We start from the raw sequence: 20,040 nt of genomic DNA, 5'->3' as shown, positions 1-20,040 counted from the left end.
CACCTCAGCAGTCTCCAACTGAGTGCTCCCGAAGATGGGCTACTCCATACTGCACATGTGCGCGATAGACCATCGTTCCTGCGCTGGCTTCCCCGGAGACTGCTCTCTGCCGCTGCGGGGCGGGCTTCGGAAGTCTTCAGGAGCTTCAATGCTTCCAAAGACGGGCCGCTCTGTACTGCGCATGCAAGAACGCAGTCTCTCGTGCACATGTTCAGTACGGAGCGGTCTGTCTTTGGGAGCACTCAGTCGGAAACTACTGACGGGGGAGCCAGCACAGGAACGATGGAACCAGGAAAGGAACGGTTAAGCGGGGTCTACACGTGCCGATGTATCTTATCAATTGAGCTTCTGATGCGACTCGATTGATAAGATCCGACAGGCTTATTCGCTGCGGCTGATTCCCCGCTCGTTCCCCGCGAGCGGACAATAGCGGGGAATCGAGCGGAAGATAAGCGGCGCCGCCGGGGACGAGCAGGTATAGAATGAGTCGCGGTGGGTGCGCGCGGGGATGCGGAAGAGTCGATCCGGCGGCTAATCAAGCCGCCGGATCGCTCCGTGTAGATGGAGCATTAGGTTCTATAGCACTGTTCCCCAAGTCTGTCCTCAAGGCCCACCAACAATGCATGTTTTGTGGAAATCCACAGAGGTAGGCAATCAGCTCTGCTGAGACAACAATTACCCCACCTGTGCATGTTTGTGGTTTTCTGCAAAACGTACTGTGGATGGGCCTTGAGGACAGGGTTGGGGAACTCTTCTCTATAAGACCCAGAGCCTTCTCTCTCCTTAGAATACAGTATCTGTTTTTTTTTTTTTTTTTTCTTTAATAATATTTCAGACTCCCTTTAAAGGGAACCCGAGGTGAGAGGGATATGGAGGCTGCCATATTTATTTCCTTATAAACAATGGCAGTTGCCTGCCAGCCCTTTTGATCTTCTGGCATAAGTAGTGTGAGTCAAAACCCTGGAACAAGCATATGGCTAATTCAGTAAAACCTAAGTCAGAGTACCTGATCTGCTGCATGCCTGTTCAGGGTTTTTGGCTAAAAGTAATAGAGACACAGGATCAGGAGGACTGCCAGGCAACTCTCATTGATTAAGGCTTCTTTCCCACCAGCTGCGTTATGCAGCTCTTGGTGCGCCTTTTTTGTGCTGTGCCAAACACCGCACAGAGCGGCGCTCCAGGAAGTAAACACTGCACGTCACAGTGCAGTGAATATTAATTAGCCATGTGGCTGGCCGCGGAGGAGGAGGGGAGACCTCCTCCTCCAACATCACTGAGCATGTGCAAACAGTCTAACGCGGCTTAGCTGCGTATAACGCACTGCATGCAGCACTTTCTTTTAACTTGCTGTGTTACAATGTAACGCAACGTGGGCACTGTGAACAGCGCATTGATTTTTCATTGCTGTGTGGTGGGCTGCGTTACAGGCTGCACTAACGTGCGCCTGCAACGTCTTACTGTGAAAGCAGCCTAAAAGGAAACAAATATGGCAGCCTTCATATCCCTCTCACCTCGGTTCCCTTTAAAATAACCAAAACATGGATATATCGCTAAATATTTTCAAACATTGAAATAAAAGTAATGAAATCTTTAATCTTGTCTTCATGTTCAGAAAATCTCCCGTTCTCTTAGCCCTGTGCTGAGTGCAAACACCACAGTCCCGATAGTCCGCTGCCCTTCCTTAGAGCTCTTCAGACAGAATTACCTCATCCCACAGAAGCCAGTCATCCTGGAAGGGGTCATTGACCACTGGCCGTGCATGAAGAAGTGGAGGTAAGGGTAATATAGCTGTTTGCGTATTAAACCATATTAATGCTGTCTTGCCAAACCAGGATTTTTCTTTCCTCTTGATTTTCTAGTTTGAAATTGCTTTTGGACTGATTTATTAATAATCTCCATATTATGAATAACAAATCATGGCAGTTATGGTCAACCATTCCTTTGGGCTTTAATTACAGTCCTGAAACTTTCTCTTTGTGATATATTGATTGCTCTGTACAGTTTCAGTTTTATTACTTGCCTAAAAGAATTTCATCTTTGTATTTATCTGCATCTCATTTCCTCCTGTCCTGTTGCATCAAATTAGGTGCATGCCTTCAGTAGGGGTTAGGTAAAATATAGCTCTATAGTCAGATTTCCGTTAGCTAAGAGAGAGAAACATTTAGAGGCTTACCAGAAAAAGCTGATCAATTAACCAGCAGCTGTCAATGTAAATTCATCAGCTTGCCAGTTGATCAGAAGTTTGGCATTCTACAAACTTTTGCTTTCTGGTCAATTTGCACACCAGGTGAATTGTCCACTCATCTTTAACCTCTAACAAATGTGAGTGAGCTGTTGCAAAAAAAAAAAAAAAAAGTTAGATAGTTAACTAAGAGGAGGGACTCTGATTTGGTCCAGAGGCTTCCCACATCCTCCTCGACCCAAACGCCTCTGGTCAGGACTCTGTTTGAATTCGTAACCATGCTTCTTTTTGTGTACGAGTGTGGCCATACTGTGCCAGCGAGAGTACAGCTGGTCTGTCTGCCTAAATGCAAGCCTTAACCACTTGAGGACCTAGGGCTTTCTACCCCTTAAGGACCGGCCACTTTTTTTCCATTCAGACCACTGCAGCTTTCACGGTTTATTGCTCGCTCATACAACCTACCACCTAAATGAATTTTGGCTCCTTTTCTTGTCACTAATAAAGCTTTCTTTTGGTGCTATTTGATTGCTCCTGCGATTTTTACTTTTTATTATATTCATCAAAAAAGACATGAATTTTGGCAAAAAAATGATTTTTTTAACTTTCTGTGCTGACATTTTTCAAATAAAGTAAAATTTCTGTATACATGCAGCGCGAAAAATGTGGACAAACATGTTTTTGATTAAAAAAAACACCCATTCAGTGTATATTTATTGGTTTGGGTAAAAGTTATAGCGTTTACAAACTATGGTGCAAAAAGTGAATTTTCCCATTTTCAAGCATCTCTGACTTTTCTGACCCCCTGTCATGTTTCATGAGGGGCTAGAATTCCAGGATAGTATAAATACCCCCCAAATGACCCCATTTTGGAAAGAAGACATCCCAAAGTATTCACTGAGAGGCATAGTGAGTTCATAGAAGATATTATTTTTTGTCACAAGTAAGCGGAAAATGACACTTTGTGAGAAAAAAAAAAAAAAAAGTTTCCATTTCTTCTAACTTGCGACAAAAAAAAATGAAATCTGCCACGGACTCACCATGCCCCTCTCTGAATACCTTGAAGGGTCTACTTTCCAAAATGGGATCATTTGTGGGGTGTGTTTACTGTCCTGACATTTTGGGGGGTGCTAAATTGTAAGCACCCCTGTAAAGCCTAAAGGTGCTCATTGGACTTTGGACCCCTTAGCGCAGTTAGGCTGCAAAAAAGTGCCACACATGTGGTATTGCCGTACTCAGGAGAAGTAGTATAATGTGTTTTGGGGTGTATTTTTACACATACCCATGCTGGGTGGGAGAAATATCTCTGTAAATGACAATTTGTTAATTTTTTTTACACACAATTGTCCATTTACAGAGATATTTCTCCCACTCAGCATGGGTATGTGTAAAAATACACCACAAAACACATTATACTACTTCTCCTGAGTACGGCGATACCACATGTGTGGCACTTTTTTGCACCCTAACTGCGCTAAAGGGCCCAAAGTCCAATGAGTACCTTTAGGATTTCACAGGTCATTTTGAGAAATTTCGTTTCAAGACTACTCCTCACGGTTTAGGGCCCCTAAAATGCCAGGGCAGTATAGGAACCCCACAAATGACCCCATTTTAGAAAGAAGACACCCCAAGGTATTCCGTTAGTAGTATGGCGAGTTCATAGAAGATTTTATTTTTTGTCACAAGTTAGCGGAAAATGACACTTTGTGAAAAAACACAATTAAAATCAATTTCCGCTAACTTTTGACAAAAAATAAAATCTTCTATGAACTCACCATACTCCTAACGGAATACCTTGGGGTGTCTTCTTTCTAAAATGGGGTCATTTGTGGGGTTCCTATACTGCCCTGGCATTTTAGGGGCCCTAAACCGTGAGGAGTAGTCTTGAAACGAAATTTCTCAAAATGACCTGTGAAATCCTAAAGGTACTCATTGGACTTTGGGCCCTTTAGCGCAGTTAGGGTGCAAAAAAGTGCCACACATGTGGTATCGCCATACTCGGGAGAAGTAGTACAATGTGTTTTGGGGTGTATTTTTACACATACCCATGCTGGGTGGGAGAAATACCTCTGTAAATGGACAATTGTGTGTAAAAAAATCAAAAGATTGTCATTTACAGAGGTATTTCTCCCACCCAGCATGGGTATGTGTAAAAATACACCCCAAAACACATTGTACTACTTCTCCCGAGTACGGCGATACCACATGTGTGGCACTTTTTTGCACCCTAACTGCACTAAGGGGCCCAAAGTCCAATGAGTACCTTTAGGATTTCACAGGTCATTTTTGTTTCAAGACTACTCCTCACGGTTTAGGGCCCCTAAAATGCCAGGGCAGTATAGGAACCCCACTAATGACCCCATTTTAGAAAGAAGACACCCCAAGGTATTCCGTTAGGAGTATGGTGAGTTCATAGAAGTTTTTATTTTTTTGTCACAAGTTAGCGGAAATTGATTTTAATATTTTTTTTTCACAAAGTGTCATTTTCCGCTAACTTGTGACAAAAAATAAAATCTTCTATGAACTCACCATACTCCGTACGGAATACCTTTGGGTGTCTTCTTTCTAGAATGGGGTCATTTGTGGGGTTCCTATACTGCCCTGGCATTTTAGGGGCCCTAAACCGTGAGGAGTAGTCTTGAAACCAAATGTCGCAAAATGACCTGTGAAATCCTAAAGGTACTCATTGGACTTTGGGCCCCTTAGCGTACTTAGGGTGTAAAAAAGTGCCACACATGTGGTACCGCTGTACTCAGGAGAAGTAGTATAATGCGTTTTGGGGTGTATTTTTACACATACCCATGCTAAGTGGGAGAAATATCTCTGTAAATGACAATTGTTTGATTTTTTTACACACAATTGTCCATTTACATAGAAATTTCTCCCACCCAGCATGGGTATGTGTAAAAATACACCCCAAAACACATTATACTACTTTTCCTGAGTACGGCGATACCACATGTGTGACACTTTTTTTTGCAGCCTAGGTGCGCTAAGGGGCCCAACGTCCTATTCACAGGTCATTTTGAAGCATTTGTTTTCTAGACTACTCCTCGCGGTTTAGGGCCCCTAAAATGCCAGGGCAGTATAGGAACCCCACAAGTGACCCCATTTTAAAAAGAAGACACCCCAAGGTATTCCGTTAGGTGTATGGCGAGTTCATAGAAGATTTTATTTTTTGTCACAAGTTAGTGAAAAATGACACTTTGTGAAAAAAAACCAATAAAAATTAATTTCCGCTAACTTTTGACAAAAAATAAAATCTTCTATGAACTCGTCATACACCTAACATAATACCTTGGGGTGTCTTTTTTTTCTAAAATGGGGTCACTTGTGGGGTTCCTATACCGCCCTGGCATTTTACAGGCCCAAAACCGTGAGTAGTCTGGAAACCAAATGTCTCAAAATGACTGTTCAGGGGTATAAGCATCTGCAAATTTTGATGACCGGTGGTCTATGAGGGGGCGAATTTTGTGGAACCGGTCATAAGCAGGGTGGCCTTTTAGATGACAGGTTGTATTGGGCCTGATCTGATGGATAGGAGTGCTAGGGGGGTGACAGGAGGTGATTGATGGGTGTCTCAGGGGGTGGTTAGAGGGGAAAATAGATGCAATCCATGCACTGGGGAGGTGATCGGAAGGGGGTCTGAGGGTTTGGCCGAGTGATCAGGAGCCCACACGGGGCAAATTGGGGCCTGATCTGATGGGTAGGTGTGCTAGGGGGTGACAGGAGGTGATTGATGGGTGTCTCAAGGTGTGATTAGAGGGGGGAATAGATGCAAGCAATGCACTGGCGAGGTGATCAGGGCTGGGGTCTGAGGGCATTCTGAGGGTGTGGGCGGGTGATTGAGTGCCCTAGGGGCAGATAGGGGTCTAATCTGATAGGTAGCAGTGACAGGGGGTGATTGATGGGTAATTAGTGGGTGTTTAGGGTAGAGAATAGATGGAAACACTGCGCTTGGGTGGTGATCTGATGTCGGATCTGCGGGCGATCTATTGGTGTGGGTGGGTGATCAGTTTGCCCGCAAGGGGCAGGTTAGGGGCTGATTGATGGGTGGCAGTGACAGCGGGTGATTGATGGGTGGCAGTGACAGGGGGTGATTGATGGGTGGCAGTGACAGGGGGTGATTGATGGGTGATTGATAGGTGATTGACAGGTAATCAGTGGGTTATTACAGGGGAGAACAGATGTAAATATTGCACTGGCGAATTGATAAGGGGGGGGTCTGAGGGCAATCTGAGCGTGTAGGCGGGCGATTGGGTGCCCGCAAGGGGCAGATTAGGGTCTGATCTGATAGGTAACAGTGACAGGTGGTGATAGGGAGTGATTGATGGGTGATTGATGGGTAATTAGTGGGTGTTTAGAGGAGAGAATAGATGGAAACACTGCGCTTGGGTGGTGATCTGATGTCGGATCTGCGGGCGATCTATTGGTGTGGGTGGGTGATCAGATTGCCCGCAAGGGGCAGGTTAGGGGCTGATTGTTGGGTGGCAGTGACAGGGGGTGATTGTTGGGTGATAGGTGATTGGCAGGTGATTGACAGGTGATCAGTGGGTTATTACAGGGAAGGACAGATGTAATTAATGCACTGGCGAATTGATAAGGGGGGGGGGGGGGGGTCTGAGGGCAATCTGAGCGTGTGGGCGGGTGATTGGGTGCCCGCAAGGGGCAGATTAGGGTCTGATCTGATAGGTAACAGTGACAGGTGGTGATAGAGGGTGATTGATGGGTAATTAGTGGGTGTTTAGAGAAGATAACAGATGTAAACGATACATTTGGGAGGTAATCTGACGGCGGGTTTGCGGGCGATCTAATGGTGTGGGTGGGTGATCAGATTGCCCGCAAGGGGCAGATTAGGGGCTGATTGATGGGTGGCAGTGACGGGGTGACAGGGGGTGATTGATGGGTGATAGGTGATTGGCAGGTGATTGACAGGTGATCAGTGGGTTATTACAATTAATGCACTGGTGAATTGATAAGGGGGGGTCAGAGGGCAATCTGAGCGTGTGGGCGGGTGATTGGGTGCCCGCAAGGGGCAGATTAGGGTCTGATCTGATAGGTAAAAGTGACAGGTGGTGATAGGGGGTGATTGATGGGTGATTGATGGGTAATTAGTGGGTGTTTAGAGGAGAGAATAGATGTAAACAATGGATTTGGGAGGTGATCTGATGTCGGATCTGTGGGCGATCTATTGGTGTGGGGGGGTGATCAGATTGCCCGCAAGGGGCAGGTTAGGGGCTGATTGATGGGTGGCAGTGACAGGGGGTGATTGATGGGTGATTGACAGGTGATTGACAGGTGATCAGGGGGATAGATGCATACAGTAAACGGGGGGGGGGGGTCTGGGGAGAATCTGAGGGGGGGGGGGTGATCAGGAGGGGGCAGGGAGCAGGGGGGGGGATAAAAAAAAAATAGCGTTGACAGATAGTGACAGGGAGTGATTGATGGGTGATTAGGGGGGTGATTGGGTGCAAACAGGGGTCTGGAGGGTGGGCAGGGGGGGGGTCTGATGGGTGCTGTGGGCGATCTGGGGCAGGGGGGGGGGAGAAATCAGTGTGCTTGGGTGCAGACTAGGGTGGCTGCAGCCTGCCCTGGTGGTCCCTCGGACACTGGGACCACCAGGGCAGGAGGCAGCCTGTATAATACACTTTGTAAACATTACAAAGTGTATTATACACTTTGTATGCGGCGATCGCGGGGTTAACATCACGGATGACGCGATCGCTCCGCCCATGCCCTTAAATGGACCGCCGCCTCTGTGGGTGAGCCGGTCCTTAAGGGCTCCACTTCCCGGCCGCCTCTGTGCGTTAGGCGGTCGGGAAGTGGTTAAAGGGAATGTCCAAGCAAAATAAAAAGAGTTTCACTTACCTGGGGCTTTTACCAGCCCCATGCAGCCATCCTGTGCCCTCGTAGTCACTCACTGCTGCTCCAGTCCCCTGCTGGCAGCATGCCGACCTGGGAGGTCGGCGGGTCGCATTGCGTACATTTTTACGCATTCCCGCTAGTGCAGGAACATTAACACATACATTTTTACGCATTACTGGTTCAATGCGTAAAAATTTACGCATTGAACCAGTAATGCGTAAAAATGTATGTGTTAATGTTCCTGCACTAGCGGGAATGCGTAAAAATGTACGCAATGCGTCCCGCCGACCTCCGAGGTCAGCAAGCTGCCAGCGGGGGAGTGGAGCAGCAGTGAGTGACTACGAGGGCACAGGATGGCTGCATGGGGCTGGTAGAAGCCCCATGTAAGTGAAACTCATTTTTTTATTTTGCTTGGACATTCCCTTTAAGAAAGCCTGGAGATCTCGGGCGAAACATGTTGGCGGATACTACCAGCATCGTGTTAGCAGTTGTGATGGCCTTATTTTACAGAACACCTTGGGGCCTTTCTTCACAAAAAATTGAGGCCGCAGACATGCTGCTGTTTTTTTTTTTTTTTCAATTCATACTGCCGCTTTTTTTTTTTTATATATCACATCATAAATGAATCCCTTTGACAGTATATTTGTTCCACTGCAGCGTGGAGTACATCCAGCAGGTGGCAGGCTGCCGTACCGTTCCTGTGGAGCTGGGATCCAGATACACTGATGCAGAATGGTCTCAAAGGCTGATGACTGTGAATGAGTTTATTGATAAATACATTCTGGATCAGGTATGCAGTGCCCTTTATAGGCTTTATAGTTACAATTTTTATACAGGGAAATACTGTACAGGTTGGTGACATTAAAATGCCTCCCATTATAGGTGTTTAGACACCAAGGAAAATTCCCTCCTTTTAGAAAGACAGTTATCGGACGAGTATAATCTCTCAAGATTTAGGGCCTGTTTCCACTAATACGGAAACCGGGCCGAATTTGCAGAGTTTCCCCAAAGGCAAACCGCGCAGGGAAACTCTGCCATAGGAAACAATGGCGCCGCCGGCCGAATCGCTTACCTTAGCGATTTGACCGACATTTCCATCAGTTTCCATGCGGGAGGCTGCGAATCCCATAGCCGTGCATGGCACGGCTTATGGGATTCGTCAGCGTTCCCGCAGACCAGGAAGTGCCGCCGCACGCGGCACTAGTGGAAACGGGCCCTTAGGGCTCAAACCCACTAGCAGCCTTTTCTAAGCACTAGTGATTTGGAAAAGCTCTTGCTAATGCAGTGCTATGGGGGATTTTTATAAAATCGCATCTCTCAAGTGGAATCACACCCATAGCATTACATTAGCAAGAGCTTTTCAAATCACAAAGCGCTCAGAAAAGCGCTCCTAGTGGGTTCCAGGCTTCAACAAGGTTCGAAAGCAAAAAGTCAATAACCATGCAGATATTTCTCATTACAGCAATGCCTTTTTTTAAAAATTGTGCATGTGCAAACATACATGGTGTGAAAGAGCCTCAGGCTGGGTGCACACATCACGGAGCGTGAAAGCTTGCGTTTTCTGTCTTGTGTTTTGTTTTGTGTGTGTGCGTTTTTACTGTGAGTTTTTCAAGCGTTTTGCGTGCGGTTTTCTGTGTTTGCGTTTCGCATATACAAAATGCATATGCGTTTTTCAATTGCGTTTTCTGCTAATCACTAAGAAGACAACAAGAAGCGGAAATACATTACAAAACAATAAAAAACCTGCATACCATTGCGTTCCCATTGACTTTCATTATGTGCGTTTTTGATTCGTTTTTGAATATTATGAAACAAAACCTGCGTTTTTGAAAACGCATATGCAGTTTTTATGTGTTTTTTTCCTGCGGCCTATAGACTTCCATTAGCGGCAAAAACGCAGCATTTTCCACAATGCTGGCGTTTCTGCTAAGTATGCACCTCGCCTCAGTGTAGAAATTTTTAAAAATTCAACTAAACCCAGACTTCACAAAGGCTGATTCCGAAAGTTAGTGAAAATGATAAGTAGCTTTTGGAAATTCTCTTTCAGATTGGAAAATCCTCTGTGTGGCTGTGATTGCTGCAGCTGTGCAGCTATCCTTGCCGACTCCAGACTTCTAGAGCCTGCTAGTTACTGGTTACTAGAGTTGGGTATCTCCTCACCTACCCCCATAACTGCAGGCTGTGCATCTTTATGTAGACATTGGTCTATATTGAATTCACCTTTTATCCTAAGCTTTCTCCTAGGTGATATTTTCACACCTTATCAGTAAAATGCCTCGTCTCCAGCAAGCATGGGAAAATAATTGAACGTTTTCAACTACTTTTTGTTACTTTTAAACAAAGGATGAAAATATGTATCTCCTGGAAGAAAAAGTGTATTGAATAAGGGCCCTGGTTCCTACTCTAATTCTGGTATTTTGGGAAATGTAGTCATCTATTGTTCTACCTGCCTTATGTGTTACATGGTCACACCATGTAGCAGCTGCAAAACAAGAGGCAACAAATCATTACGTGCTCTGCACACATAAGGTTTAGGTCTAAGGCCTGGTTCACACTGGCGTTAAAAAAAGTTCAGTTCCTGGAACGAATCCTAACGGATGACACGTTAACCTATGGATCCGTTCACATCCGTCCGTTTAAATCGATCCGTTCCGCTGTTCGATTTGTTCCAAGTTTGCTGCAGCACCAATTTTTCCGGACCAATGAGCCCAGCGGAACGGTTGCACTGAGGGCAATGAGAAAACAGAATGTTTCTTCACACTAGCGAAGAAATGGACCACTCTAAATAGAAAAATACACTTTGGGGGTGGGAGTCGGGAGGGGGGGGGGGAGGTGGTTGTGTCAGTTGCCCGTGTGAAAGGGCTCTCAAAGTCACAATAGCAGTGGCGCTAGTACTCGATGGAGAATTCAGTCCAGCACATATTTAATTAGTCCATCTGGGAGTTCCTTTATCAACAGATAAATCTATGAATAACCAAAAAACGATTGCATTCTCAATATGATGAGAGAGGGACATGTAGTAGTGATGTATATTGCTGATTTCTTCCAATGTATGACCCTTTTAGACTGAATTCTTAGGGACTTGGACACCAACCTTTACTTTGCTCATTATTTTCAATTAGTTTATTCCACAGGTTTACCTACTGTCATGCCTCATCAAAGGGCTCCGCAGCCGTGCCAAAATGTTACAATAAACTGTCTCTTATGGAGTGATTAAATAAACATTGCATGGAATTCTGCACTGATCGCTAGCTTCACCCCTGCTGTGAAAACTGCAGAATGAGAAGGAGGGAAAACAAGCCATTTGCAAGCACATTTGGCCCAAAAGCTTTTATATACCATTTCTATACAGTTTTTATCATTAGTGTAGCTTAGAAGCTCTGGGCCCCAGCTTGAGTTTTACATTAGGCCCCCTCAAGCTCTCTATACATAGCAATTGATAAGGAGCACCAAAACTTGCCAAGGACAGCTGCAGTGTCAGAGAGGTGTAAGCTGAGGAGGGGAACAGTCTATTAACCCTCCCCAGCGTTCAATTTCCCCAGGATTTCTGTGCAAAAAGTAATCTAATTAATGTTCATAACCTTTTTTTCCTGGGACTTGACAAAATGTATCAAGCAAGGGTCTAGTATACAGTGCAAGAGAGTATTGACGTGTATTAGTTTACAGTGCAGGAGAGTATTGACATGTATGCACGTCAATACTGTTCACAGCATATTTTGTATTGATGTGTATAACAGTCAGTACCACTAAGGAGGTTAATGGTTACAACTAATCAAAGCACATATAGGCCTAGTGCACACCAGAGCGGTTCTGCTGCGGTTTGTGATCCGCTTGCGGGTGCGGATCCGCTAGGGTAATGTATTTCAATGGGCTGGTGCACACCAGAGCGGGAGGCGTTTTGCAGAAACGCATACTCCCGGGCTGCTGCAGATTTTGGATTGCGGAGGCGTTTCTGCCTCAATGTTAAGTATAGGAAAAACGCAAACCGCTCTGAAAAACGGCACTTCAGAGTGGTTTGCCAGGCGTTTTTTGTTACAGTAGCTGTTCAGTAACAGCTTTACTGTAACAATACATGAAATCTACCACACCAAAAACGCTTCCCAGAACCGCAAAATGCTAGGTGAAACGCTACAGAAAAAGAAGAAAAAGCGTTTCAAAATCTGCTAGCATTTTGCGGATCTGCTAGCGTTTTTTGGTGTGCACCAGGCCATAGAGGCGATCAGTACCACCTATAAAGAGCTAATAAAGCAATTAAAGGAGGGCCCCTACCAGGGCTGAATTTGTACTTTTTACCACCCCAGACCAACTGGTCCAGGGGTCCTGGTGCAGTCACTACCTCTGCATCCCCTATTGCTATACCACTGCTTCACATCCTGACTTCTGCTGTAATTTGTCTTGTTCAGTTTTGGCTTTAGCTGGGCTTGCGCTCCAGTTGCAGATGTAGGTGTGGGTTAGGCACTGTGCATGTGCAGCAGTTTTAGGGCAAAACTAATAGTATGATGAGATGAGGAAAGATAATAGGTTTTGCTCAAGCTGAACTTCTCTTGGGGATATCTGAACTCTTTTTTTTTTCATCATTGTTTAAAGTTTAGCAATAAATGCAGTGATATGATTTGCTTTTCAGTTTTAGATGCATAGTGTAATACTTGACAATTGTTGTCTGTTTGATTTTAAAGCCAGATCGCATCGGATATCTTGCCCAGCATCAACTCTTTAATCAGGTAATGTGGAACCATACCTTGCAGTCTGCTGACATATAAATAAGTAATAATGCAGCAATAGTGCATTTTTTAGTGCAGTATTTGTGTGTAAATAGCAAATACTTTGTCCGACACTTAGATCCACCTACAATGGAGCCCCTAGTGACGACCCCAAATGCACCCACATAATATTTAAATTATGTGGCACAGTGGTGGTGTGGGGCCAGGAACCTAGTCTGACACTTTTACCTGAAGGGGGCTGACACTGTGTCGAATTTTGTCCAGGAACAGCACCCCCTAGTGGCAGCCATATTTTCTATGTCGTACTATGTCCCATATTGGACCTATGCTTGAAAGGTCCGTGTTTAGGATTGGAAAGGGTTAAACAATGCAACTTGCCTGGCCTGCTGATCCTCTGCATCTAAGGCCACATACACACATCAGACCATAGTCTTTTGAAAATGAAAGATCACAGACCAATCTTACCACCCTTCATGTAGTATGAGAGCCATACCTTCACAGTCTTTTCTATGGAGCTGAACTCCCCATCAGAAAAAAATCTTTGCAAGATGCTGCACACACAGAGATGCTGCACGCACTCAAAAGATCTGTAGCTGCAAAAGATCTGTTCCTGCCAAAGATCCGTTCCTGCAAATTGCAATGATAGTCTATGAGATCTGCAGATCATCATACACACATGATTTAACTGACATTCATCTGCAGATCAGATCCACCAGGATGGATTTTCAGATCTGCGGATGATTGCTTGATCTGCAAATGAATGTCAGTTAAATCATGTGTGTATGATGATCTGCAGATCTCATAGACTATCATTGCAATTTGCAGGAACGGATCTTTGGCAGGAACAGATCTTTTGCAGATACTGATCTTTTGTGTCTGTACAGCATCTTTGTGTGCAGCATCTTGCACAGATTTCTGTCTGATGGGGAGTTCAGCTCAATAGAATAGACTATGTAGGTATGGCTCTCATACTACATGAAGGGTGGTAAGATTGGTCTGTGATCTTTCATTTTCCAAAGACTATGGTCTGATGTGTGTATATGGGCCTAATACGTTTAGCCATAGACCCTGAACTAGCATGTAGATCAGGTGCTGTGGCTGAAGTCTGACTGGATTAGCAGCATGCTTGTTTCAGGTGTGTGGTGCAGGCACTACTGATGCAAGAAAGATCAGCAGGACTGTCAGGCAACTTGTATAGTTTAAAAGGAAATAAATATGGCAGCCTACGTATAACTCTCGCTTCAGGTGTGCTTTTAAAGAATAACTAAGTTCAGTACTTGCTATTAATATGACTTGTCTAATAACTTCTGCTTGTGTGGAAGTTATCTCAGCGTTGTTTATTTTCTCTGTTATGTTTGTCAATCTTCCAGATTATTTTTTGTTCCTTTTGGCGTACCTATATTGTAATCTCAAAATCCAATTTACCTGCTATTATGTGTAGGACATTGACTGCTTGCCTTTAATAAGGATTGTAATGTAAAGAAAAATTACTAAAAAGTTGACAAATTGTACTAGATTTACAAACTTCTCTTCAGTGTGAATTTGAAAGCCCAGAATTAGCCCCACATTACTAAAAGGTAAAACCTCACTTTTGCCTCAGTTTAAAAGTTGGAAATAAGGTATCCCTATGCAAATTACAGCCACTGTTAAAGGGTATCAAGTTATTGGAGTTTAACCAGGAGAACTGTGGGTCTTTCTACCTCCTCCTACAGTATAAAATGTAAGTTATCAGATCATCTCACCAGAAGTTTGTCATTGTTTTTTTTTACAACTAGCAAGACCCTGTAGTGCAGTTTGCTGTTGCTGTGCTGGAGTTTTTATTCACCATAATGATTGACATTCCCAGTAGTAGTATCTGACATTTGAAGGCATTGTCTTTTGAGGTGTTACAGCAAATAATCCCAGTTTTCTGTTTGCATAAGATAAATGAATTGAAGGAAGATATTGGCCTGCCGGACTATTGCTGCCTTGGTGAAGGAGATGAGGATGACATCACGATTAATGCTTGGTTTGGTCCAGCTGGCACTGTGTCTCCCCTTCATCAGGATCCTCAGCAGAATTTCCTGGCTCAGGTCAGTACCATGAGCTCCTGATGCTCAAGTGTAGAGGATAGCTAGACTACATAACGATGGCCAGTCATTCTTGTTAGATCCATTATACATAAAGATTTTTTTTTTCTTCCTAGAGCATGTGACCAAGGCCTGGTTCACATTGGCATAAAAATGGTCTGTTTAGCATACCGTAATGGACCAGATCCTATGTTAATCAGTAGGGTCTGCTCTGTTGAAACTGATCCTGTCAGTATGTTCTACTGAGCAGACTACAAGTTTGGGAATGGAGTGATTTTTTTTTTTCCCAGATCGACAAATGTGATAACAGAATAGACGGTTACAAATTGAAATTTTGATGCCCAAATAAAAGCTGGTCCGTCCAGTGTGACCTGACTCTAATCCTGTCAGACTTCAGTCAGAAATATGTGATTTTTCTCCTCTGTGATATTTTCACACCTTGGCCTCAATTCACTAAGCATTACCGCATTTGGTAATGCAGAAAACAGCTGATTTTACCAAAAACCTTCACAAATTCCAGTTCACCAAACCTATTACTGGAGAGAAAATTAAAATTGCTAACTAGTGAGGTAAATTACCTTATTATTGTGCGGTAAAAGCCTCAAGAAATGCTAAGAAATTGCAATTTACAAAGGTAAACACATTTGGTAAATCAAACAAGTGTTTGGTAATTTTCTCCAGCTCTTGGCAGCTGATATCTCACTCTCTCCATGTATACTGTTTATACAGAAGAGCTCCCTCTGGTGGCTGCAGCACATCTAAAGGGATGACCGGAAGCACTGCACAGAAAACCGTGACTCATGTACACAGCTTCCTGTCTGAGGGCCCAATCACACTTAAAAGCACTGTGATTTTTACCATAAATTACTGTACACTCTCGCGATTCCCGACGATCCCGATCAGTGCTATTAGTATTATAAGCACTGTATCGTAATCGGTCCTGAATTGCGAGAAAATGCGGCAGGCAACACGTTTTGAGAATGCCGTTAATCGTGAAACGCCCACAATCAGTGGCAGTGAGATCACTGCCATAGGGTTAATATTGCGCTAGCCCTTCGGCGATTGCGATTCGCGGGAATCACCCGCTAACAGCCCTAGTGTGAATGGGCCTTGACCGCTGACCTGCTACACAGCTGGTAGGGGACACTTACGGAGCAGGGCTTGGTGAATTGAAGCATGTTTGTTCTGTAAATTACCCAACTTCTACCGCATGCTTAGAATTTGGGAAAAAGTGTAAAATACCAAATGCGGTAATTTACCGACCTAAATTATTTTATCAAACTGCCCTAAGTGAATTGAGGCCCTTGTCATAAAATGTCTTCACCAGCAAGCAAGAAAATTCTCAACATGGCTTTGATAGCACTTTTTCACATTTCTTTAGGTATGTTCTCAAATTAAAAATGATTAAAAGTTATTTTAAAGAGAATATTAAAATTATCTCCTTGGAGATAACTCAGGAGAAAAAGTTTATTGCATATGGGCCCGGGTCACAGCAGGACAGCCAGGCAATCTGCATTGTTTAAAAGGAAATAAATGTCAGCCTCTATACCCCTCTAAGTTCAGGTGTACTTTAACCCTCACAAAGCTTTAAAGTGATCCGGTTGTGAAAAAAGTGCCCCATGAGGTACTTATCTCAGGAGAGGGAGCCTCGGGGTCCTAAAGAGGCTTCCACCATCCTCTGCAGTACTTGTACTGAAAATAGTAATGCTCGTCATACCAATAGTGCAACAAGCGTTACCGTAGCAATGCACGTAAACTGTACCGCACATACATTGTGTACATGCATTGCTATAGTAATGCTCGACGCACTATCGGCACAATGTGCATTACAATTTTTAGTACAGGCAGGTAACATTGCCGTGAGGTGGGCAATGTTTACGGCCTTTTGTTAATCAACCCCCATGTTACATGTCTTTTTTTTTTATACCCTTTCAGGCATTCCAATAAAGGTTACATTTTACTGCCAATGGCTTATAGGACTGATTTAAAAGACAAAAACCGAGAGCCCAATATGGTGTAGTAGGTATTAACACAGGAGGAATATAAATGAAAGGTAAGTATTATACTTACAAACACGGGTTACCGCAAAGGCAACCACTGTATAGGCAGGTGGGGAGTACAAGCCTGTCCCCACTCAGGATTAAGATGTCGCTCTCTGTGATAGAAGAAAGGAGGGTATGACACCAATGGATCACTTCGACCCCTAGCCCAACCATATTCCCACACTGCCTCCCACGTCTTCCCACGGCCACCGTAGCCCCCCCCCCCGCCCTCTCCCATACATTATACGACCAATCATACACTATACCACTACCCACGGTATCATCACATCATCTCCCCCTAATACAAATATTATCTTGTATACATGTTTATTATATACTCTATACAGTTCCCTGATGTGGTTTATATCTCTGTCATCTTGTAGTGAGATACTCCTGTTGTTTAATGCCTGAGGAAGCGGGCTTTTGACCCGAGAAACGCGTCTAAAAGCAGTATTGTGGAGTATGTGAATAAATTCTCGTTGATTTGAATTGACAGCATCGTGTCTATTTTAGGTTGGCTGGTCCACCACCACCACCTAGATGTTTTAAACCTTTTATTATCTTTTATTCTACTGGCGCCTCTGTACACCTGTTTATAGGACTGATTGTAGCAGTCTGTCATTGTTCCTTTCCCCCCCCCCACAGCATCCATATTTTTGCAATGCTGCTTCCTAGATGCATAAAAACAAGTTTAGACATTAAAGGACAAGTGAATTGAGAAGAATATGGAGGCTGCCATATTTATTTCCTTTTAAATGATACCAGTTGCCTGACATCCTGCTGATCTGTTTAGCTGCAGTAGTTTTTGAATCACACCAGAAACAAGCATGTGTCTAATTTTGCCAGATCTGACAATATCAGGAACATCTGATCTGCTGCATGCTTGTTCAGGGTCAATGACAAAGTATTAGAGGCACAGATTCAGCAAGACAGACAGGCAAGTGGTATTGCTTAAAAGGAAAAAAATGTCAGCCTCCATGTCCCTCTCACTTCAGTTGTCCTTTAAGTCGAGATACAGGAAAGCTCCACATGATGGATGTATTTTGGTCTTGGTTATAATTAATAAAAACAGTTCAGGAGTTCAGTTCCCTTGCAGGACTACAATCTCCACTCCAAAACACTGCAGAGTCCATTCCTTTTAGCATTATACAGTTTACTGAAGAGGTTTTGGGAAGCATCTATATATATTGCCTCTTTGTTAGATGTGGAATTTTGTAATGTTAAACATTGGACTTTTCCACTTTCATATGTCACGTATGGAGCTATAACATTACATTTTTGTCTTTTCTGTAGATTGTTGGTAGAAAGTTTATCCGCTTATATTCGGTTAGTGAAACAAAATCCTTGTACCCATTCGATACCACCCTTCTAAACAACACCAGCCAGGTATGTCCTCCCTCTTCTGTGGTGACAGCTTCATGCTTTTTGTAGGTTGTAGTAATCTCCACTATTTTCATTTAAACATTTTTTGTGTGTGTTTTTCATAGGTTGATATTGAAAATCCAGACCTGGGGAGGTTCCCTGAGTTCAAGCAAGCTGCCTATCAAGAGTGTATCCTGAGGCCTGGACAAATCCTGTTCATCCCTGTGAAATGGTGGCATTATGTCCGGTCTCTAGACATCAGCTTCTCTGTTAGTTTTTGGTGGTCCTGATATAACCGTATTTTTCAGCATATAAAGTTGCACATAGGTTTAGAAGGAAAAAAAATATATATAGTGTATACTAAACCTGATGCGTCTATGGTCCAGGAGCGTCTTTTAGATATTCTCCCCAATATTGTGTCTCTTCTGTCTTCCAGTCTTCCTAAATAATGTAAACCAGCAGCAGCCCAGCTTAGTGGGCTCACCTAATCCATCTGCGATGAGACCTCTTCTCTCCCTTACAGCTCCACTAGTGCCAGCTTCTGCTGATCCAAGTCATCAGCAGAAGCCAGCACTAGGGGAGCCGTGAGGGAAGAGAGGCGTTTTATCACCGCTGGATTAGATGAGCCATGTTGCTGCTTTGTATTATGCAGGGGGTTACAGAGGGAGAATACAAGGAGTCCCTGACCTTGGTGGTTCGTATCAGCAGGCGTTCGTAAGTTGCAAACTCACTGTATTTGGCATATAAGGCACAGGGACTTTTTCACCCCATTTTTGGAGGAAGAAAGTGTGTCTTGAATGCTGAAATACGGTAGATATTTAATGTGAAGTTTTAGGAATCATTGTGACATATCTTTATTACAGGAAAAAGGACAGGTCCACATTCCAAGCAAGGGTAAAATCCACAAAAATGATTAGCCACACACACATATTGGACAGGGAGTTACCAGGAAGGTGTGTCCTATGCCAAACATCTGGTTTATGTTTAGCTTTGTCATAATAAAAATATTTTGGTTTCTAAGAGAGTTTAGGAATGACTCCTTTAGTAAGAAAATCTATACAGCCTTCACTATATAAGTAATTTTGTGTGTAAATGCTATTGAATAATGCAGTCTGCCTGAGAATGGACTGGGGGAGTTCTTACAAATAAACCTCACCGAGCGTATTGAGCATCACTAACTTTTTGGAGATCCCCCTGAAATGTCCTTTATTTGAGCCATGACGACACTCTTCACCTCTGTGGCCACACTCCCATTCATGTATAAGTGCAACCTTACTGTGCATGTGAGAATATGGTCTGCGCATGCCCAGTACCACAAAGGCTCATGTGCATGGAAGAAACAATGTAAGGATGGCTTTATGCTGCTATACATGTGCAGTATAGTCACAATCTTAAAAAAGAGAATGCAGCCATGAATGCATATTCGATAAGCCCTTTTCAAGTATGCTTAGAGGGACTCAGCCCTGGAACAGTGGGCCACAGGATGATGGGGACAGCCTCTGGACCAGGGATGATCTCTGACCTTAATCACGAGTGATTACTCATGATTCAAATAAGGATTAATTACAGCAGCTGAGCAGCAGGGATTGGGAGGGTATTCACCCATAAATTTGCATCCTCCCTGCCCTCCATATAGGTCCATGTATCCTAATAGTAGCATTCCAAGCCTTGCTGCCGTCCGTTCCTCCTTCCGGCTTAAGCAGCGAGGCTTGGAATGCTACTATTAGGATATATGGAGGGCAGGGAAGATACAAATTTATGGGTGAATAACCGTCCCAATCCCTGCCGCTCAGCTGCTGTAA

The 20,040-nt window shown here is 43.9% G+C and overlaps 1 protein-coding gene across 6 annotated transcripts in view; it reads left to right on the top strand.

The window, feature by feature from the left end:
- Positions 1 to 19,258, top strand: part of KDM8 (lysine demethylase 8) — a 225,980-nt gene extending 206,722 nt beyond the window's left edge. For 5 of the 6 annotated variants that reach the window (XM_068267207.1, XM_068267208.1, XM_068267209.1 and 2 more), the window contains exons 4-9: positions 1,613 to 1,773; positions 8,702 to 8,834; positions 12,721 to 12,765; positions 14,688 to 14,837; positions 18,170 to 18,262; positions 18,364 to 19,258. In XM_068267207.1, the coding sequence (XP_068123308.1) occupies positions 1,613 to 1,773; positions 8,702 to 8,834; positions 12,721 to 12,765; positions 14,688 to 14,837; positions 18,170 to 18,262; positions 18,364 to 18,528 (747 nt within the window). In that variant the 3' untranslated portion in view covers positions 18,529 to 19,258. The remainder of the gene's footprint in view (positions 1 to 1,612; positions 1,774 to 8,701; positions 8,835 to 12,720; positions 12,766 to 14,687; positions 14,838 to 18,169; positions 18,263 to 18,363) is intronic. The other variant, XM_068267211.1, reaches the window with a different exon arrangement.
- The last annotated feature ends 782 nt before the right edge of the window (positions 19,259 to 20,040 follow it).

This window comes from Hyperolius riggenbachi, chromosome 2, assembly GCF_040937935.1.
Source record: "Hyperolius riggenbachi isolate aHypRig1 chromosome 2, aHypRig1.pri, whole genome shotgun sequence".
Lineage (NCBI taxonomy): Eukaryota > Metazoa > Chordata > Amphibia > Anura > Hyperoliidae > Hyperolius > Hyperolius riggenbachi.
Note: the sequence above shows the minus strand (reverse complement) of the source record. Positions and strands in the feature narration are given on the sequence as shown.